The sequence below is a fragment of the Loxodonta africana genome, chromosome 11 (genome assembly GCF_030014295.1).
Source record: "Loxodonta africana isolate mLoxAfr1 chromosome 11, mLoxAfr1.hap2, whole genome shotgun sequence".
In the NCBI taxonomy this organism is placed as follows: Eukaryota; Metazoa; Chordata; class Mammalia; order Proboscidea; family Elephantidae; genus Loxodonta; species Loxodonta africana.
Window position 1 is genome coordinate 13,320,556 of NC_087352.1, and position 21,022 is coordinate 13,341,577.

Here is a 21,022-nt window from a genome sequence, read left to right on the forward strand (position 1 = left end):
AGCACGAGTGAAAATGACATCAGGCCACGCAATAGAGGAGAATCACATCATAGGTCCAGGCGCTGTCGCTGAACAATAAGACCGAATTGGGCCGCCCTAAGTCCTGCAGTATCAGTCTCAGCTCGGCCAGAGAGCGTCGAAGATTGCCCAGGTCGACGGTGCCTTGGAGGCCCACATAGCACTCCAGAGGGACAGGAAAAAGTCCGAGTCTGAACTTGCTCAGCAGGACGGTGTGCCGCAGCAGGCTCTGCAGGGCCGCCACGGAGACTGGGTTTCCACGGAAGCTGAAGCTGGTGAGCTGGGAGCAGTGGGCCAGAGCAGGCAAGATGGACATGAGCTGGGAGTCCCTGATCCCGCACCCATCTAATGCCAGGCGGTGGAGAGTGGCTGAGGCTCTCTCTAGCACAACTTGGAGGAACTCGGGACTTAAGGCCATCATGTTGACCTCACTCAAATTCAGGTACCTTAGGTGGCTGGTGTTCAGGCAGGACGCCAGGTGGATCAAGTCAGACTCCAAAAGCAATCAATTAGTCAGTGAGAGGGTCACCAAAGGGCTCTTCAGGCACCTGAGCACCTGGTCTAGGCGGCCTTCCAGGAAGAAGATAGAGTCTAGGTGGAGCTCCTGGAGCTGGTGCAGACTGAGCAACTGAGCGCTGAACTGGGAAAGTAGCTTGTCCACTCCCTCCGCCGCCCAGGGAATGAAGGAGATCGTCATGATGTGAGAGACGCGCAGTCTGCTCACATTCACCATCTGGCTGAGGTGAGGAGCAAAGCTGGCCAGGGTGAGCAGGTCCCAGTGGCCATTCACTTCCACCTCTTGGACACAGTCCAGCTGCACCATTCTCAGGATCTTCTGAATGTGTCTGAGTGGCATATCAAGAAACTCCAGCTTCCTACAGCACAGCTGTGGCAGACCTTTTCCCTGCTTGACCCTCTTCATGAGGAAGGTGAGGAATTCATCGGGGGTGGCTTTCTGGAGACAAAAGTCTTCTAGGAGCACCTGCACAGGGGCCAAGAGCTCTTTCTCCTCCTTCCTTGAGTCGTCCACTTTTGGCCTCTTCGTCTTAGGCTGGGCGGCCTCCGGCTCCTCGAACGAGCGCACGGAGGACCAGTCCCAGGTTCTAGGCGCTACGTTCCAGAAGTTGGTATTCGCATTCAGCCGTAAATCCAGCACTTGCAGTTTCCATCTTCTGGGGCGGATCTTGTGGGCAAGCAGGTCATCGAGCCCATCCAGCGCAGCTTTTAAGATGTCCTGCTGAGGCTGCTGAGCCTTCATCAGAGCCCCCAGGGCAAGGTGGCTGAAGGGCCAGGCCCGCACCATTGCCTTCAGAGTCTCGCTGTGTCTCCCAGCAACAGCCTCCAGGAACAAGGGCAGGAAGAGTTGCGTGGGCAGTGACTCCAGAGAGGCAACGGCCAAGGCTTCGTTCTGCAGCAGGCTCTGCTTGGCAAGGTCCAAGAGCCTGGCTGGGCTTCGGCTGCTCATGCCGATCGATATGTGCTCCAAAAGCAATCCTGACCTGAGCTGGGCGGGAAGGGTCTTCTAAGGCCTCGGGGAGAGCCAAGGTGATGACTCCAGCACTCCGTGTTCTGGGTCCCTCCTTAGCTCCTCAGAAGCCTTTCGAAAGAAACCTGTCTGCTTTCAAGCCACGGTGGTAGGGTCTGGCAAGTCCAAAGTTCATGGGTCAGATGTCAGGCTGGAGGCTTCTCCTGATTCACGTAGCTGCAGGGGCTGAAGAACCCAAGATCTGCTGGCCAGACCGCTGCAACAGGCTCACGGGCGGCAAAGGAGCAGGAATCCGACGTCAGCAGGGAAGACCGCCGCTGGCTGCCTCAAGTCCCAAGAACCGCAGGGCAGCTGGTGACGAGCTGGATGCAGGATCCTGAGTGAAGGCAGCCTTGCATGAACAGCCCCCTATATACTGGAGGCAGGCCACTCACACACACGCACACACACCCCCCTCCAACAAATCCCCCTCTCAACTGATTGGCTGCTCAGGGCAGATCTCATCACCGAAGTCAGTGCGTAATCTTCCATCTCATCATGGAGATGATTGCGTTAGTCTGTAACTGCCAAACAAGAAACGATCTACCGAACTACTCAGGATCACGGCACAGCTCAGTTTGCACACCACCTTACCCAACACCTTTCCCCACCGGTCAAGCCTACATCGTCCTAGGATGGCCTCAGCGGCTCCCTCCTTTTCCTCTCACTCATTTTCTGAGTAGAAAAGACATTCCCCTTTGAACTTGTGGAAGTTTCACCATCATCTGGGTTATCCCGGGGAACGGTCGTGGGGTTGCTAGTCAGAAAACGAGTGAGAGTTTTCGCTAGGGGCCTTATTTCTTTTTTTCCCCACACGTATGTCACGAAAACGTCTCCCTGTTTCATGAATCTGTCAACTCTATCAAATCGATCGGCATTTGGGTCCACATTTTCTGGCACATGCAGCCCCCGATTTAGTTGAGGAAACACCCCAGCTAACCCTTTCAGGGTCAAATGTTTTGACAGTCTATCTCCTCCCTCTTCTCTCATGAGGTCTTTCCTCTTTAACATTTCTTTCATCCTCAGAATCCATTAAGTCCTTATCATGGATCAAATTTCCACCCCCCACCCCCACCTCTATGCCTCCACTTGGCTAGGCCAGGGTTCCCAGAATTGTGTGGTTGTCCTTTTTCTGATTGGATGTTATGATACTGTGTTTTGTAAATCCTGCCCTCCAAGATGTTAATGAGGTGGGATTAGAGGCAGTTATTTGAATGAGGCAGGACTCAAATACTGCGTTAGCTTATATCCGGAGTCAATCTCTTTTGACCCAGAGTCCTTTCTCTGACAAACGCCTAGACCCAGGGGAAGATCGTTATGGAGGATCTTAATCCAAGAGCTGACCGAGAGAAAGAGAGAGAGAAAGAGAACTTTCCCCTGAAGCTGGGGCCCTCAACTTGGACTTGTACCCTCCTAAACTGGGAGAGAATACATTTCTCCGAAAGCCATCCAGAGTGGTTTCTCTTTCTTAGAAGCACTAGATAACCGAGAGAGTCCTGATTGGTCAGTTTCCCTTCTTCATGATCTATCTGCCTTTCCACACCAGCGAAATCAGGTTCTAAATTCAACGTCCTTGCCAGATGGACGACTTTTCCCCGATCTCTTCCACCATGTTATCGCCCCCTGATGCTTGGAGCAAGTTGACTCAACTCCCTCCAACTCATCACATGCACACAACTTCTCTTGAAAGAACTATGCTACGGGGTCTCTATGAGTCCAGTACATCACACAAGGGAATAGCACGCAATGACAAAGCACAGTGAAGCATCCGCGACACTTCTCACAACATGGATGAATGTGGAAGGCATTCTGTTGAGTGAAATCAATCAATCCCAAAAGGACAGATAAATACACCCAGAACAACTCATGAAAAGGTTTACCAAGAGAAAGAAAGAATCTTCTAGGGAGGGGAGGGGAGGCGCGGGAAGGGAAAAAAAACTAACTAGACAGGAGATAAGTGGTGCCTTTTTTTTCGGAGAAGGGTAAGACAGCACACGGTGGAACCCCGCTGGCCCAGTGGTGAAGATCTCGGCTGCTAAGCAAAAGGCTGGCAGTTCAACTCCACCAGAGGCTCCTTGGAAGCCGTATGGGGCAGTTCTACCCTTTCCTATAGGGTTGCGATGAGTTGGAAACCACTCGAGAACAACGGGTTTGGTTGGGGGTTTGTCTGTTTCTTTGCTTGTTCGTTTGGTAGGCTGGACACACTACTGGGGAGAGCAGCACAGCTTGACCAAGGAAAGGTCATGGATGATTCCTAGATACACCCAAACTCCCTGAGGGAGCGAATGACTCGGCTGACAGCTGGGGACCGTGGTCTCGGAGAACATGTAGCTCGACGGGCAGAACAGAGTGTCGGGGGTTCACTTTGGTCCCCCTAGAAGATGTGTGTCACTTTGCCTAGGCCACGATTGCCAGGATGCTGTCCTCCATTTTGTGAATGATGCAACTGGCCTATGTGTTGGAAATCCTAATCTCTGGCCCTGCCGAACGAGGCAGCATTGGGCCCTGTTGAGGAGGCTTAGGGTGGGATGTAAAACCCTTTCTGAGATCACATCCTGATCCCAATGGAAAGAGAGGTTCCCTGGGGAGGGCCTGCGTCACCTTTTGTCTTCCAAGAGATGAAAGGAGAGACGAGCGAGCAGAGAGCCGGGGACGTCACAGCACCAAGAAAGCAGCGCTGGGAAGAGAGCGTGTGCTTTGGACCCGGGGTTCCTGCACGGACAAACTCCCAGGCCAAGGGAAGACTGATGACAAGGATCTTCCTCCAGAGCCAACAGAGGGAGAAAGCCCTCCCCGGAGCTGGTGCCCTGAATTTGGACTTCAAGGCTACTAGGCTAGAACAACCCCGAGTCGATGGCCCCCGGACACCCTTTCAACTCAGTATGGAAGTCACTCCCGAAGTTCACCCCTCAGCCAAAGATTCCACTGACCCTCAAACCAAAGGAGACCAAATGGGCACACCAGTCCAGGGGCACGAATGAGAAGGCAGGGGGTGACAGGAGAGCCGGTAACGGGATACCCGAGGTGGAGAAAGGGAAAGTGTTTACCTACTGTGGGCTTGGCGATAAATGTCACAACACAATATGTGTATGAATTGTTTCATGAGAAACACATCTGCCCTGCAAGCCCTCTTCTAAAGCACAAGTGAGAATGACATCAGGCCACGCAATAGAGGAGAATCACATCATAGGTCCAGGCGCTGTCGCTGAACAATAAGACCGAATTGGGCCGCCCTAAGTCCTGCAGTATCAGTCTCAGCTCGGCCAGAGAGCGTCGAAGATTGCCCAGGTCGACGGTGCCTTGGAGGCCCACATAGCACTCCAGAGGGACAGGAAAAAGTCCGAGTCTGAACCTGCTCAGCAGGACGGTGTGCCGCAGCAGGCTCTGCAGGGCCGCCACGGAGACTGGGTTTCCACGGAAGCTGAAGCTGGTGAGCTGGGAGCAGTGGGCCAGAGCAGGCAAGATGGACATGAGCTGGGAGTCCCTGATCCCGCACCCATCTAATGCCAGGCGGTGGAGGGTGGCTGAGGCTCTCTCTAGCACAACTTGGAGGAACTCGGGACTTAAGGCCATCATGTTGACCTCACTCAAATTCAGGTACCTTAGGTGGCTGGTGTTCAGGCAGGACGCCAGGTGGGTCAAGTCAGACTCCAAAAGCAAGCAATTAGTCAGCGAGAGGGTCACCAAAGGGCTCTTCAGGCACCTGAGCACCTGGTCTAGGCGGCCTTCCAGGAAGAAGACAGAGTCTAGGTGGAGCTCCTGGAGCTGGTGCAGACTGAGCAACTGAGCGCTGAACTGGGAAAGTAGCTTGTCCACTCCCTCCGCCGCCCAGGGAATGAAGGAGATCGTCATGATGTGAGAGACGCGCAGTCTGCTCACATTCACCATCTGGCTGAGGTGAGGAGCAAAGCTGGCCAGGGTGAGCAGGTCCCAGTGGCCATTCACTTCCACCTCTTGGACACAGTCCAGCTGCACCATTCTCAGGATCTTCTGAATGTGTCCGAGTGACATATCAAGAAACTCCAGCTTCCTACAGCACAGCTGTGGCAGACCTTTTCCCTGCTTGACCCTCTTCATGAGGAAGGTGAGGAATTCATCGGGGGTGGCTTTCTGGAGACAAAAGTCTTCTAGGAGCACCTGCACAGGGGCCAAGAGCTCTTTCTCCTCCTTCCTTGAGTCGTCCACTTTTGGCCTCTTCGTCTTAGGCTGGGCGGCCTCCGGCTCCTCCAACGAGCGCACGGAGGACCAGTCCCAGGTTCTAGGCGCTACGTCCCAGAAGTTGGTATTCGCATTCAGCCGTAAATCCAGCACTTGCAGTTTCCATCTTCTGGGGCGGATCTTGTGGGCAAGCAGGTCATCGAGCCCATCCAGCGCAGCTTTTAAGATGTCCTGCTGAGGCTGCTGAGCCTTCATCAGAGCCCCCAGGGCAAGGTGGCTGAAGGGCCAGGCCCGCACCATTGCCTTCAGAGTCTCGCTGTGTCTCCCAGCAACAGCCTCCAGGAACAAGGGCAGGAAGAGTTGCGCGGGCAGTGACTCCAGAGAGGCAACGGCCAAGGCTTCGTTCTGCAGCAGGCTCTGCTTGGCAAGGTCCAAGAGCCTGGCTGGGCTTCGGCTGCTCATGCCGATCGATATGTGCTCCAAAAGCAATCCTGACCTGAGCTGGGCGGGAAGGGTCTTCTAAGGCCTCGGGGAGAGCCAAGGTGATGACTCCAGCACTCCGTGTTCTGGGTCCCTCCTTAGCTCCTCAGAAGCCTTTCGAAAGAAACCTGTCTGCTTTCAAGCCACGGTGGTAGGGTCTGGCAAGTCCAAAGTTCATGGGTCAGATGTCAGGCTGGAGGCTTCTCCTGATTCATGTAGCTGCAGGGGCTGAAGAACCCAAGATCTGCTGGCCAGACCGCTGCAACAAGCTCACGGGCCGCAAAGGAGCAGGAATCCGACGTCAGCAGGGAAGACCGCCGCTGGCTGCCTCAAGTCCCAAAAACCGCAGGGCAGCTGGTGACGAGCTGGATGCAGGATCCTGAGTGAAGGCAGCCTTGCACGAACAGCCCCCTATATACTGGAGGCAGGCCACTCACACACACGCACACACACCCCCCTCCAACAAATCCCCCTCTCAACTGATTGGCTGCTCAGGGCAGATCTCATCACCGAAGTCAGTGCCTAATCTTCCATCTCATCACGGAGATGATTGCGTTAGTCTGTAACTGCCAAACAAGAAACGATCTACCGAACTACTCAGGATCACGGCACAGCTCAGTTCGCACACCACCTTACCCAACACCATTCCGCACCGGTCAAGCCTACATCGTCCTAGGATGGCCTCAGCGGCTCCCTCCTTTTCCTCTCACTCATTTTCTGAGTAGAAAAGACATTCCCCTTTGAACTTGTGGAAGTTTCACCATCATCTGGGTTATCCCGGGGAACGGTCGTGGGGTTGCTAGTCAGAAAACGAGTGAGAGTTTTCGCTAGGGGCCTTATTTCTTTTTTTCCCCACACGTATGTCACGAAAACGTCTCCCTGTTTCATGAATCTGTCAACTCTATCAAATCGATCGGCATTTGGGTCCACATTTTCTGGCACATGCAGCCCCCGATTTAGTTGAGGAAACACCCCAGCTAACCCTTTCAGGGTCAAATGTTTTGACAGTCTATCTCCTCCCTCTTCTCTCATGAGGTCTTTCCTCTTTAACATTTCTTTCATCCTCAGAATCCATTAAGTCCTTATCATGGATCAAATTTCCACCCCCCACCCCCACCTCTATGCCTCCACTTGGCTAGGCCAGGGTTCCCAGAACTGTGTGGTTGTCCTTTTTCTGATTGGATGTTATGATACTGTGTTTTGTAAATCCTGCCCTCCAAGATGTTAATGAGGTGGGATTAGAGGCAGTTATTTGAATGAGGCAGGACTCAAATACTGCGTTAGCTTATATCCGGAGTCAATCTCTTTTGACCCAGAGTCCTTTCTCTGACAAACGCCTAGACCCAGGGGAAGATCGTTATGGAGGATCTTAATCCAAGAGCTGACCGAGAGAAAGAGAGAGAGAAAGAGAACTTTCCCCTGAAGCTGGGGCCCTCAACTTGGACTTGTACCCTCCTAAACTGGGAGAGAATACATTTCTCCGAAAGCCATCCAGAGTGGTTTCTCTTTCTTAGAAGCACTAGATAACTGAGAGAGTCCTGATTGGTCAGTTTCCCTTCTTCGTGATCTATCTGCCTTTCCACACCGGCGAAATCAGGTTCTAAATTCAGCGTCCTTGCCAGATGGATGACTTTTCCCCGATCTCTTCCACCATGTTATCCCCCCCTGATGCTTGGAGCAAGTTGACTCAACTCCCTCCAACTCATCACATGCACACAACTTCTCTTGAAAGAACTATGCTACGGGGTCTCTATGAGTCCGGTACATCACACAAGGGAATAGCACGCAATGACAAAGCACAGTGAAGCATCCGCGACACTTCTCACAACATGGATGAATGTGGAAGGCATTCTGTTGAGTGAAATCAATCAATCCCAAAAGGACAGATAAATACACCCAGAACAACTCATGAAAAGGTTTACCAAGAGAAAGAAACAATCTTCTAGGGAGGGGAGGGGAGGCGCGGGAAGGGAAAAAAAACTAACTAGACAAGAGATAAGTGGTGCCTTTTTTTTCGGAGAAGGGTAAGACAGCACACGGTGGAACCCCGCTGGCCCAGTGGTGAAGATCTCGGCTGCTAAGCAAAAGGCTGGCAGTTCAACTCCACCAGCGGCTCCTTGGAAGCCGTATGGGGCAGTTCTACCCTTTCCTATAGGGTTGCGATGAGTTGGAAACCTCTCGAGAACAACGGGTTTGGTTGGGGGTTTGTCTGTTTCTTTGCTTGTTCGTTTGGTAGGCTGGACACACTACTGGGGAGAGCAGCACAGCTTGACCAAGGAAAGGTCATGGATGATTCCTAGATACACCCAAACTCCCTGAGGGAGCGAATGACTCGGCTGACAGCTGGGGACCGTGGTCTCGGAGAACATGTAGCTCGACGGGCAGAACAGAGTGTCGGGGGTTCACTTTGGTCCCCCTAGAAGATGTGTGTCACTTTGCCTAGGCCACGATTGCCAGGATGCTGTCCTCCATTTTGTGAATTGATGCAACTGGCCTATGTATTGGAAATCCTAATCTCTGGCCCTGCCGAACGAGGCAGCATTGGGCCCTGTTGAGGAGGCTTAGGGTGGGATGTAAAACCCTTTCTGAGATCACATCCTGATCCCAATGGAAAGAGAGGTTCCCTGGGGAGGGCCTGCATCACCTTTTGTCTTCCAAGAGATGAAAGGAGAGACGAGCGAGCAGAGAGCCGGGGACGTCACAGCACCAAGAAAGCAGCGCTGGGAAGAGAGCGTGTGCTTTGGACCCGGGCTTCCTGCACGGACAAACTCCCAGGCCAAGGGAAGACTGATGACAAGGATCTTCCTCCAGAGCCAACAGAGGGAGAAAGCCTTCCCCGGAGCTGGTGCCCCGAATTTGGACTTCAAGGCTACTAGGCTAGAACAACCCCGAGTCGATGGCCCCCGGACACCCTTTCAACTCAGTATGGAAGTCACTCCCGAAGTTCACCCCTCAGCCAAAGATTCCACTGACCCTCAAACCAAAGGAGACCAAATGGGCACACCAGTCCAGGGGCACGAATGAGAAGGCAGGGGGTGACAGGAGAGCCGGTAACGGGATAGCCGAGGTGGAGAAAGGGAGAGTGTTGCCGTACCGTGGGCTTGGCGATAAATGTCACAACACAATATGTGTATGAATTGTTTCATGAGAAACACGTCTGCCCTGCAAGCCCTCGTCTAAAGCCCGAGTGAAAATGACATCAGGCCACGCAATAGAGGAGAATCACATCATAGGTCCAGGCGCTGTCGCTGAACAATAAGACCGAATTGGGCCGCCCTAAGTCCTGCAGTATCAGTCTCAGCTCGGCCAGAGAGCGTCGAAGATTGCCCAGGTCGACGGTGCCTTGGAGGCCCACATAGCACTCCAGAAGGACAGGAAAAAGTCCGAGTCTGAACCTGCTCAGCAGGACGGTGTGCCGCAGCAGGCTCTGCAGGGCCGCCACGGAGACTGGGTTTCCACGGAAGCTGAAGCTGGTGAGCTGGGAGCAGTGGCCCAGAGCAGGCAGGATGGACATGAGCTGGGAGTCCCTGATCCCGCACCCATCTAATGCCAGGCGGTGGAGGGTGGCTGAGGCTCTCTCTAGCACAACTTGGAGGAACTCGGGACTTAAGGCCATCATGTTGACCTCACTCAAATTCAGGTACCTTAGGTGGCTGGTGTTCAGGCAGGACGCCAGGTGGGTCAAGTCAGACTCCAAAAGCAAGCAATTAGTCAGCGAGAGGGTCACCAAAGGGCTCTTCAGGCACCTGAGCACCTGGTCTAGGCGGCCTTCCAGGAAGAAGACAGAGTCTAGGTGGAGCTCCTGGAGCTGGTGCAGACTGAGCAACTGAGCGCTGAACTGGGAAAGTAGCTTGTCCACTCCCTCCGCCGCCCAGGGAATGAAGGAGATCGTCATGATGTGAGAGACGCGCAGTCTGCTCACATTCACCATCTGGCTGAGGTGAGGAGCAAAGCTGGCCAGGGTGAGCAGGTCCCAGTGGCCATTCACTTCTACCTCTTGGACACAGTCCAGCTGCACCATTCTCAGGATCTTCTGAATGTGTCCGAGTGACATATCAAGAAACTCCAGCTTCCTACAGCACAGCTGTGGCAGACCTTTTCCCTGCTTGACCCTCTTCATGAGGAAGGTGAGGAATTCATCGGGGGTGGCTTTCTGGAGACAAAAGTCTTCTAGGAGCACCTGCACAGGGGCCAAGAGCTCTTTCTCCTCCTTCCTTGAGTCGTCCACTTTTGGCCTCTTCGTCTTAGGCTGGGCGGCCTCCGGCTCCTCCAACGAGCGCACGGAGGACCAGTCCCGGGTTCTAGGCGCTACGTCCCAGAAGTTGGTATTAGCATTCAGCCGTAAATCCAGCACTTGCAGTTTCCATCTTCTGGGGCGGATCTTGTGGGCAAGCAGGTCATCGAGCCCATCCAGCGCAGCTTTTAAGATGTCCTGCTGAGGCTGCTGAGCCTTCATCAGAGCCCCCAGGGCAAGGTGGCTGAAGGGCCAGGCCCGCACCATTGCCTTCAGAGTCTCGCTGTGTCTCCCAGCAACAGCCTCCAGGAACAAGGGCAGGAAGAGTTGCGCGGGCAGTGACTCCAGAGAGGCAACGGCCAAGGCTTCGTTCTGCAGCAGGCTCTGGTTGGCAAGGTCCAAGAGCCTGGCTGGGCTTCGGCTGCTCATGCCGATCGATATGTGCTCCAAAAGCAATCCTGACCTGGGCTGGGCGGGAAGGGTCTTCTAAGGCCTCGGGGAGAGCCAAGGTGATGACTCCAGCACTCCGTGTTCTGGGTCCCTCCTTAGCTCCTCAGAAGCCTTTAGAAAGAAACCTGTCTGCTTTCAAGCCACGGTGGTAGGGTCTGGCAAGTCCAAAGTTCATGGGTCAGATGTCAGGCTGGAGGCTTCTCCTGATTCACGTAGCTGCAGGGGCTGAAGAACCCAAGATCTGCTGGCCAGACCGCTGCAACAAGCTCACGGGCCGCAAAGGAGCAGGAATCCGACGTCAGCAGGGAAGCCCGCCGCTGGCTGTCTCAAGTCCCAAGAACCGCAGGGCAGCTGGTGACGAGCTGGATGCAGGATCCTGAGTGAAGGCAGCCTTGCACGAACAGCCCCCTATATACTGGAGGCAGGCCACTCACACACACGCACACACACCCCCCTCCAACAAATCCCCCTCTCAACTGATTGGCTGCTCAGGGCAGATCTCATCACCGAAGTCAGTGCCTAATCTTCCATCTCATCACGGAGATGATTGCGTTAGTCTGTAACTGCCAAACAAGAAACGATCTACCGAACTACTCAGGATCACGGCACAGCTCAGTTCGCACACCACCTTACCCAACACCATTCCCCACCGGTCAAGCCTACATCGTCCTAGGATGGCCTCAGCGGCTCCCTCCTTTTCCTCTCACTCATTTTCTGAGTAGAAAAGACATTCCCCTTTGAACTTGTGGAAGTTTCACCATCATCTGGGTTATCCCGGGGAACGGTCGTGGGGTTGCTAGTCAGAAAACGAGTGAGAGTTTTCGCTAGGGGCCTTATTTCTTTTTTTCCCCACACGTATGTCACGAAAACATCTCCCTGTTTCATGAATCTGTCAACTCTATCAAATCGATCGGCATTTGGGTCCACATTTTCTGGCACATGCAGCCCCCGATTTAGTTGAGGAAACACCCCAGCTAACCCTTTCAGGGTCAAATGTTTTGACAGTCTATCTCCTCCCTCTTCTCTCATGAGGTCTTTCCTCTTTAACATTTCTTTCATCCTCAGAATCCATTAAGTCCTTATCATGGATCAAATTTCCACCCCCCACCCCCACCTCTATGCCTCCACTTGGCTAGGCCAGGGTTCCCAGAACTGTGTGGTTGTCCTTTTTCTGATTGGATGTTATGATACTGTGTTTTGTCAATCCTGCCCTCCAAGATGTTAATGAGGTGGGATTAGAGGCAGTTATTTGAATGAGGCAGGACTCAAATACTGCGTTAGCTTATATCCGGAGTCAATCTCTTTTGACCCAGAGTCCTTTCTCTGACAAACGCCTAGACCCAGGGGAAGATCGTTATGGAGGATCTTAATCCAAGAGCTGACCGAGAGAAAGAGAGAGAGAAAGAGAACTTTCCCCTGAAGCTGGGGCCCTCAACTTGGACTTGTACCCTCCTAAACTGGGAGAGAATACATTTCTCCGAAAGCCATCCAGAGTGGTTTCTCTTTCTTAGAAGCACTAGATAACCGAGAGAGTCCTGATTGGTCAGTTTCCCTTCTTCGTGATCTATCTGCCTTTCCACACCGGCGAAATCAGGTTCTAAATTCAGCGTCCTTGCCAGATGGACGACTTTTCCCCGATCTCTTCCACCATGTTATCCCCCCCCGATGCTTGGAGCAAGTTGACTCAACTCCCTCCAACTCATCACATGCACACAACTTCTCTTGAAAGAACTATGCAACGGGGTCTCTATGAGTCCGGTACATCACACAAGGGAATAGCACGCAATGACAAAGCACAGTGAAGCATCCGCGACACTTCTCACAACATGGATGAATGTGGAAGGCATTCTGTTGAGTGAAATCAATCAATCCCGAAAGGACAGATAAATACACCCAGAACAACTCATGAAAAGGTTTACCAAGAGAAAGAAAGAATCTTCTAGGGAGGGGAGGGGAGGCGCGGGAAGGGAAAAAAAACTAACTAGACAAGAGATAAGTGGTGCCTTTTTTTTTCGGAGAAGGGTAAGACAGCACACGGTGGAACCCCGCTGGCCCAGTGGTGAAGATCTCGGCTGCTAAGCAAAAGGCTGGCAGTTCAACTCCACCAGCGGCTCCTTGGAAGCCGTATGGGGCAGTTCTACCCTTTCCTATAGGGTTGCGATGAGTTGGAAACCACTCGAGAACAACGGGTTTGGTTGGGGGTTTGTCTGTTTCTTTGCTTGTTCGTTTGGTAGGCTGGACACACTACTGGGGAGAGCAGCACAGCTTGACCAAGGAAAGGTCATGGATGATTCCTAGATACACCCAAACTCCCTGAGGGAGCGAATGACTCGGCTGACAGCTGGGGACCGTGGTCTCGGAGAACATGTAGCTCGACGGGCAGAACAGAGTGTCGGGGGTTCACTTTGGTCCCCCTAGAATATGTGTGTCACTTTGCCTAGGCCACGATTGCCAGGATGCTGTCCTCCATTTTGTGAATTGATGCAACTGGCCTATGTATTGGAAATCCTAATCTCTGGCCCTGCCGAACGAGGCAGCATTGGGCCCTGTTGAGGAGGCTTAGGGTGGGATGTAAAACCCTTTCTGAGATCACATCCTGATCCCAATGGAAAGAGAGGTTCCCTGGGGAGGGCCTGCGTCACCTTTTGTCTTCCAAGAGATGAAAGGAGAGACGAGCGAGCAGAGAGCCGGGGACGTCACAGCACCAAGAAAGCAGCGCTGGGAAGAGAGCGTGTGCTTTGGACCCGGGCTTCCTGCACGGACAAACTCCCAGGCCAAGGGAAGACTGATGACAAGGATCTTCCTCCAGAGCCAACAGAGGGAGAAAGCCTTCCCCGGAGCTGGTGCCCCGAATTTGGACCTCAAGGCTACTAGGCTAGAACAACCCCGAGTCGATGGCCCCCGGACACCCTTTCAACTCAGTATGGAAGTCACTCCCGAAGTTCACCCCTCAGCCAAAGATTCCACTGACCCTCAAACCAAAGGAGACCAAATGGGCACACCAGTCCAGGGGCACGAATGAGAAGGCAGGGGGTGACAGGAGAGCCGGTAACGGGATAGCCGAGGTGGAGAAAGGGAGAGTGTTGCCGTACCGTGGGCTTGGCGATAAATGTCACAACACAATATGTGTATGAATTGTTTCATGAGAAACACGTCTGCCCTGCAAGCCCTCGTCTAAAGCCCGAGTGAAAATGACATCAGGCCACGCAATAGAGGAGAATCACATCATAGGTCCAGGCGCTGTCGCTGAACAATAAGACCGAATTGGGCCGCCCTAAGTCCTGCAGTATCAGTCTCAGCTCGGCCAGAGAGCGTCGAAGATTGCCCAGGTCGACGGTGCCTTGGAGGCCCACATAGCACTCCAGAGGGACAGGAAAAAGTCCGAGTCTGAACCTGCTCAGCAGGACGGTGTGCCGCAGCAGGCTCTGCAGGGCCGCCACGGAGACTGGGTTTCCACGGAAGCTGAAGCTGGTGAGCTGGGAGCAGTGGCCCAGAGCAGGCAGGATGGACATGAGCTGGGAGTCCCTGATCCCGCACCCATCTAATGCCAGGCGGTGGAGGGTGGCTGAGGCTCTCTCTAGCACAACTTGGAGGAACTCGGGACTTAAGGCCATCATGTTGACCTCACTCAAATTCAGGTACCTTAGGTGGCTGGTGTTCAGGCAGGACGCCAGGTGGGTCAAGTCAGACTCCAAAAGCAAGCAATTAGTCAGCGAGAGGGTCACCAAAGGGCTCTTCAGGCACCTGAGCACCTGGTCTAGGCGGCCTTCCAGGAAGAAGACAGAGTCTAGGTGGAGCTCCTGGAGCTGGTGCAGACTGAGCAACTGAGCGCTGAACTGGGAAAGTAGCTTGTCCACTCCCTCCGCCGCCCAGGGAATGAAGGAGATCGTCATGATGTGAGAGACGCGCAGTCTGCTCACATTCACCATCTGGCTGAGGTGAGGAGCAAAGCTGGCCAGGGTGAGCAGGTCCCAGTGGCCATTCACTTCTACCTCTTGGACACAGTCCAGCTGCACCATTCTCAGGATCTTCTGAATGTGTCCGAGTGACATATCAAGAAACTCCAGCTTCCTACAGCACAGCTGTGGCAGACCTTTTCCCTGCTTGACCCTCTTCATGAGGAAGGTGAGGAATTCATCGGGGGTGGCTTTCTGGAGACAAAAGTCTTCTAGGAGCACCTGCACAGGGGCCAAGAGCTCTTTCTCCTCCTTCCTTGAGTCGTCCACTTTTGGCCTCTTCGTCTTAGGCTGGGCGGCCTCCGGCTCCTCCAACGAGCGCACGGAGGACCAGTCCCAGGTTCTAGGCGCTACGTCCCAGAAGTTGGTATTCGCATTCAGCCGTAAATCCAGCACTTGCAGTTTCCATCTTCTGGGGCGGATCTTGTGGGCAAGCAGGTCATCGAGCCCATCCAGCGCAGCTTTTAAGATGTCCTGCTGAGGCTGCTGAGCCTTCATCAGAGCCCCCAGGGCAAGGTGGCTGAAGGGCCAGGCCCGCACCATTGCCTTCAGAGTCTCGCTGTGTCTCCCAGCAACAGCCTCCAGGAACAAGGGCAGGAAGAGTTGCGCGGGCAGTGACTCCAGAGAGGCAACGGCCAAGGCTTCGTTCTGCAGCAGGCTCTGCTTGGCAAGGTCCAAGAGCCTGGCTGGGCTTCGGCTGCTCATGCCGATCGATATGTGCTCCAAAAGCAATCCTGACCTGGGCTGGGCGGGAAGGGTCTTCTAAGGCCTCGGGGAGAGCCAAGGTGATGACTCCAGCACTCCGTGTTCTGGGTCCCTCCTTAGCTCCTCAGAAGCCTTTAGAAAGAAACCTGTCTGCTTTCAAGCCACGGTGGTAGGGTCTGGCAAGTCCAAAGTTCATGGGTCAGATGTCAGGCTGGAGGCTTCTCCTGATTCACGTAGCTGCAGGGGCTGAAGAACCCAAGATCTGCTGGCCAGACCGCTGCAACAAGCTCACGGGCCGCAAAGGAGCAGGAATCCGACGTCAGCAGGGAAGACCGCCGCTGGCTGCCTCAAGTCCCAAGAACCGCAGGGCAGCTGGTGACGAGCTGGATGCAGGATCCTGAGTGAAGGCAGCCTTGCACGAACAGCCCCCTATATACTGGAGGCAGGCCACTCACACACACGCACACACACCCCCCTCCAACAAATCCCCCTCTCAACTGATTGGCTGCTCAGGGCAGATCTCATCACCGAAGTCAGTGCCTAATCTTCCATCTCATCACGGAGATGATTGCGTTAGTATGTAACTGCCAAACAAGAAACGATCTACCGAACTACTCAGGATCACGGCACAGCTCAGTTCGCACACCACCTTACCCAACACCATTCCCCACCGGTCAAGCCTACATCGTCCTAGGATGGCCTCAGCGGCTCCCTCCTTTTCCTCTCACTCATTTTCTGAGTAGAAAAGACATTCCCCTTTGAACTTGTGGAAGTTTCACCATCATCTGGGTTATCCCGGGGAACGGTCGTGGGGTTGCTAGTCAGAAAACGAGTGAGAGTTTTCGCTAGGGGCCTTATTTCTTTTTTTCCCCACACGTATGTCACGAAAACGTCTCCCTGTTTCATGAATCTGTCAACTCTATCAAATCGATCGGCATTTGGGTCCACATTTTCTGGCACATGCAGCCCCCGATTTAGTTGAGGAAACACCCCAGCTAACCCTTTCAGGGTCAAATGTTTTGACAGTCTATCTCCTCCCTCTTCTCTCATGAGGTCTTTCCTCTTTAACATTTCTTTCATCCTCAGAATCCATTAAGTCCTTATCATGGATCAAATTTCCACCCCCCACCCCCACCTCTATGCCTCCACTTGGCTAGGCCAGGGTTCCCAGAACTGTGTGGTTGTCCTTTTTCTGATTGGATGTTATGATACTGTGTTTTGTCAATCCTGCCCTCCAAGATGTTAATGAGGTGGGATTAGAGGCAGTTATTTGAATGAGGCAGGACTCAAATACTGCGTTAGCTTATATCCGGAGTCAATCTCTTTTGACCCAGAGTCCTTTCTCTGACAAACGCCTAGACCCAGGGGAAGATCGTTATGGAGGATCTTAATCCAAGAGCTGACCGAGAGAAAGAGAGAGAGAAAGAGAACTTTCCCCTGAAGCTGGGGCCCTCAACTTGGACTTGTACCCTCCTAAACTGGGAGAGAATACATTTCTCCGAAAGCCATCCAGAGTGGTTTCTCTTTCTTAGAAGCACTAGATAACCGAGAGAGTCCTGATTGGTCAGTTTCCCTTCTTCGTGATCTATCTGCCTTTCCACACCGGCGAAATCAGGTTCTAAATTCAGCGTCCTTGCCAGATGGATGACTTTTCCCCGATCTCTTCCACCATGTTATCCCCCCCGATGCTTGGAGCAAGTTGACTCAACTCCCTCCAACTCATCACATGCACACAACTTCTCTTGAAAGAACTATGCAACGGGGTCTCTATGAGTCCGGTACATCACACAAGGGAATAGCACGCAATGACAAAGCACAGTGAAGCATCCGCGACACTTCTCACAACATGGATGAATGTGGAAGGCATTCTGTTGAGTGAAATCAATCAATCCCAAAAGGACAGATAAATACACCCAGAACAACTCATGAAAAGGTTTACCAAGAGAAAGAAAGAATCTTCTAGGGAGGGGAGGGGAGGCGCGGGAAGGGAAAAAAAACTAACTAGACAAGAGATAAGTGGTGCCTTTTTTTTTCGGAGAAGGGTAAGACAGCACACGGTGGAACCCCGCTGGCCCAGTGGTGAAGATCTCGGCTGCTAAGCAAAAGGCTGGCAGTTCAACTCCACCAGCGGCTCCTTGGAAGCCGTATGGGGCAGTTCTACCCTTTCCTATAGGGTTGCGATGAGTTGGAAACCACTCGAGAACAACGGGTTTGGTTGGGGGTTTGTCTGTTTCTTTGCTTGTTCGTTTGGTAGGCTGGACACACTACTGGGGAGAGCAGCACAGCTTGACCAAGGAAAGGTCATGGATGATTCCTAGATACACCCAAACTCCCTGAGGGAGCGAATGACTCGGCTGACAGCTGGGGACCGTGGTCTCGGAGAACATGTAGCTCGACGGGCAGAACAGAGTGTCGGGGGTTCACTTTGGTCCCCCTAGAATATGTGTGTCACTTTGCCTAGGCCACGATTGCCAGGATGCTGTCCTCCATTTTGTGAATTGATGCAACTGGCCTATGTATTGGAAATCCTAATCTCTGGCCCTGCCGAACGAGGCAGCATTGGGCCCTGTTGAGGAGGCTTAGGGTGGGATGTAAAACCCTTTCTGAGATCACATCCTGATCCCAATGGAAAGAGAGGTTCCCTGGGGAGGGCCTGCGTCACCTTTTGTCTTCCAAGAGATGAAAGGAGAGACGAGCGAGCAGAGAGCCGGGGACGTCACAGCACCAAGAAAGCAGCGCTGGGAAGAGAGCGTGTGCTTTGGACCCGGGCTTCCTGCACGGACAAACTCCCAGGCCAAGGGAAGACTGATGACAAGGATCTTCCTCCAGAGCCAACAGAGGGAGAAAGCCTTCCCCGGAGCTGGTGCCCCGAATTTGGACCTCAAGGCTACTAGGCTAGAACAACCCCGAGTCGATGGCCCCCGGACACCCTTTCAACTCAGTATGGAAGTCACTCCCGAAGTTCACCCCTCAGCCAAAGATTCCACTGACCCTCAAACCAAAGGAGACCAAATGGGCACACCAGTCCAGGGGCACGAATGAGAAGGCAGGGGGTGACAGGAGAGCCGGTAACGGGATAGCCGAGGTGGAGAAAGGGAGAGTGTTGCCGTACCGTGGGCTTGGCGATAAATGTCACAACACAATATGTGTATGAATTGTTTCATGAGAAACACGTCTGCCCTGCAAGCCCTCGTCTAAAGCCCGAGTGAAAATGACATCAGGCCACGCAATAGAGGAGAATCACATCATAGGTCCAGGCGCTGTCGCTGAACAATAAGACCGAATTGGGCCGCCCTAAGTCCTGCAGTATCAGTCTCAGCTCGGCCAGAGAGCGTCGAAGATTGCCCAGGTCGACGGTGCCTTGGAGGCCCACATAGCACTCCAGAGGGACAGGAAAAAGTCCGAGTCTGAACCTGCTCAGCAGGACGGTGTGCCGCAGCAGGCTCTGCAGGGCCGCCACGGAGACTGGGTTTCCACGGAAGCTGAAGCTGGTGAGCTGGGAGCAGTGGCCCAGAGCAGGCAGGATGGACATGAGCTGGGAGTCCCTGATCCCGCACCCATCTAATGCCAGGCGGTGGAGGGTGGCTGAGGCTCTCTCTAGCACAACTTGGAGGAACTCGGGACTTAAGGCCATCATGTTGACCTCACTCAAATTCAGGTACCTTAGGTGGCTGGTGTTCAGGCAGGACGCCAGGTGGGTCAAGTCAGACTCCAAAAGCAAGCAATTAGTCAGCGAGAGGGTCACCAAAGGGCTCTTCAGGCACCTGAGCACCTGGTCTAGGCGGCCTTCCAGGAAGAAGACAGAGTCTAGGTGGAGCTCCTGGAGCTGGTGCAGACTGAGCAACTGAGCGCTGAACTGGGAAAGTAGCTTGTCCACTCCCTCCGCCGCCCAGGGAATGAAGGAGATCGTCATGATGTGAGAGACGCGCAGTCTGCTCACATTCACCATCTGGCTGAGGTGAGGAGCAAAGCTGGCCAGGGTGAGCAGGTCCCAGTGGCCATTCACTTCTACCTCTTGGACACAGTCCAGCTGCACCATTCTCAGGATCTTCTGAATGTGTCCGAGTGACATATCAAGAAACTCCAGCTTCCTACAGCACAGCTGTGGCAGACCTTTTCCCTGCTTGACCCTCTTCATGAGGAAGGTGAGGAATTCATCGGGGGTGGCTTTCTGGAGACAAAAGTCTTCTAGGAGCACCTGCACAGGGGCCAAGAGCTCTTTCTCCTCCTTCCTTGAGTCGTCCACTTTTGGCCTCTTCGTCTTAGGCTGGGCGGCCTCCGGCTCCTCCAACGAGCGCACGGAGGACCAGTCCCAGGTTCTAGGCGCTACGTCCCAGAAGTTGGTATTCGCATTCAGCCGTAAATCCAGCACTTGCAGTTTCCATCTTCTGGGGCGGATCTTGTGGGCAAGCAGGTCATCGAGCCCATCCAGCGCAGCTTTTAAGATGTCCTGCTGAGGCTGCTGAGCCTTCATCAGAGCCCCCAGGGCAAGGTGGCTGAAGGGCCAGGCCCGCACCATTGCCTTCAGAGTCTCGCTGTGTCTCCCAGCAACAGCCTCCAGGAACAAGGGCAGGAAGAGTTGCGCGGGCAGTGACTCCAGAGAGGCAACGGCCAAGGCTTCGTTCTGCAGCAGGCTCTGCTTGGCAAGGTCCAAGAGCCTGGCTGGGCTTCGGCTGCTCATGCCGATCGATATGTGCTCCAAAAGCAATCCTGACCTGAGCTGGGCGGGAAGGGTCTTCTAAGGCCTCGGGGAGAGCCAAGGTGATGACTCCAGCACTCCGTGTTCTGGGTCCCTCCTTAGCTCCTCAGAAGCCTTTCGAAAGAAACCTGTCTGCTTTCAAGCCACGGTGGTAGGGTCTGGCAAGTCCAAAGTTCATGGGTCAGATGTCAGGCTGGAGGCTTCTCCTGATTCACGTAGCTGCAGGGGCTGAAGAACCCAAGATCTGCTGGCCAGATCGCTGCAACAGGCTCACGGGCCGCGAAGGCCCAGGAATCCGACGTCCGCACGGAAGACCGCCACTGGCTTCCTCAAGTCCCAAGAACCGCAGGGCAGCTGGTGATGAGCTGGATGCAGGATCCTGAGTGAAGGCAGCCTTGCACGAACAGCCCCCTATATACTGGAGGCAGGCCACTCACACACGCACACACACACCCCTCCAACAAATCCCCCTCTCAACGGATTGGCTGCTCATGGCAGATCTCATCACCGAAGTCAGTACGTAATCTTCCATCTCATCATGGACATGATTGCGTTAGTATGTAACTGCCAAACAAGATACGATCTACCGAACTACTCAGGATCATGACACAGCTAAGTTCGCACACCACCTTACCCAACACCATTCCCCACCGGTCAAGCCTACATCGTCCTAGGATGGCCTCAGTGGCTCCCTCCTTTTCCTCTCACTCATTTTCTGAGTAGAAAAGACATTCCCGTTTGAACTTGTGGAAGTTTCACCATCATCTGGGTTATCCCGGGGAACGGTCGTGGGTTTT

The 21,022-nt window shown here is 53.7% G+C and overlaps 5 protein-coding genes across 5 annotated transcripts; all 5 read right to left on the reverse strand.

Annotated features, from left to right (window-relative positions):
• Positions 1 to 19: 19 nt before the first annotated feature.
• LOC135232658 (melanoma antigen preferentially expressed in tumors-like) lies at positions 20 to 1,483 on the reverse strand. Its single transcript, XM_064293136.1, has 2 exons — positions 567 to 1,483; positions 20 to 473 (listed from the first exon to the last, which is right to left on the reverse strand). Exons 1-2 carry the CDS (start codon positions 1,481 to 1,483, stop codon positions 20 to 22), a joined length of 1,371 nt encoding a protein of 456 aa, XP_064149206.1.
• Positions 1,484 to 4,699: 3,216 nt separating this feature from the next.
• LOC135232659 (melanoma antigen preferentially expressed in tumors-like) lies at positions 4,700 to 6,163 on the reverse strand. Its single transcript, XM_064293137.1, has one exon. The coding sequence runs from the start codon at positions 6,161 to 6,163 to the stop codon at positions 4,700 to 4,702; it is 1,464 nt and encodes a 487-aa protein (XP_064149207.1).
• A 3,217-nt stretch (positions 6,164 to 9,380) lies between these two features.
• Positions 9,381 to 10,844, reverse strand: LOC100663396 (melanoma antigen preferentially expressed in tumors-like). Its single transcript, XM_064293139.1, has one exon. It carries the CDS (start codon positions 10,842 to 10,844, stop codon positions 9,381 to 9,383), a length of 1,464 nt encoding a protein of 487 aa, XP_064149209.1.
• Positions 10,845 to 14,062: 3,218 nt separating this feature from the next.
• On the reverse strand, positions 14,063 to 15,526 carry LOC135232660 (melanoma antigen preferentially expressed in tumors-like). The gene has a single exon (XM_064293140.1). It carries the CDS (start codon positions 15,524 to 15,526, stop codon positions 14,063 to 14,065), a length of 1,464 nt encoding a protein of 487 aa, XP_064149210.1.
• Positions 15,527 to 18,743: 3,217 nt separating this feature from the next.
• On the reverse strand, positions 18,744 to 20,207 carry LOC135232661 (melanoma antigen preferentially expressed in tumors-like). Its single transcript, XM_064293141.1, has one exon. The coding sequence runs from the start codon at positions 20,205 to 20,207 to the stop codon at positions 18,744 to 18,746; it is 1,464 nt and encodes a 487-aa protein (XP_064149211.1).
• Between the last annotated feature and the right edge of the window lie 815 nt (positions 20,208 to 21,022).

Bases quoted from the DNA above. Each gene is read 5' to 3' on its own strand.
- LOC135232658 (XM_064293136.1), bottom strand. From the start codon at position 1,483: ATGAGCAGCCGAAGCCCAGCCAGGCTCTTGGACCTTGCCAAGCAGAGC. The intron at 474-566 runs GTGCCTGAAGAG...CCTGAACACCAG, and splicing joins CGCCTAGACCAGGTGCTCAG to CCACCTAAGGTACCTGAATT.
- LOC135232659 (XM_064293137.1), bottom strand. From the start codon at position 6,163: ATGAGCAGCCGAAGCCCAGCCAGGCTCTTGGACCTTGCCAAGCAGAGC.
- LOC100663396 (XM_064293139.1), bottom strand. From the start codon at position 10,844: ATGAGCAGCCGAAGCCCAGCCAGGCTCTTGGACCTTGCCAACCAGAGC.
- LOC135232660 (XM_064293140.1), bottom strand. From the start codon at position 15,526: ATGAGCAGCCGAAGCCCAGCCAGGCTCTTGGACCTTGCCAAGCAGAGC.
- LOC135232661 (XM_064293141.1), bottom strand. From the start codon at position 20,207: ATGAGCAGCCGAAGCCCAGCCAGGCTCTTGGACCTTGCCAAGCAGAGC.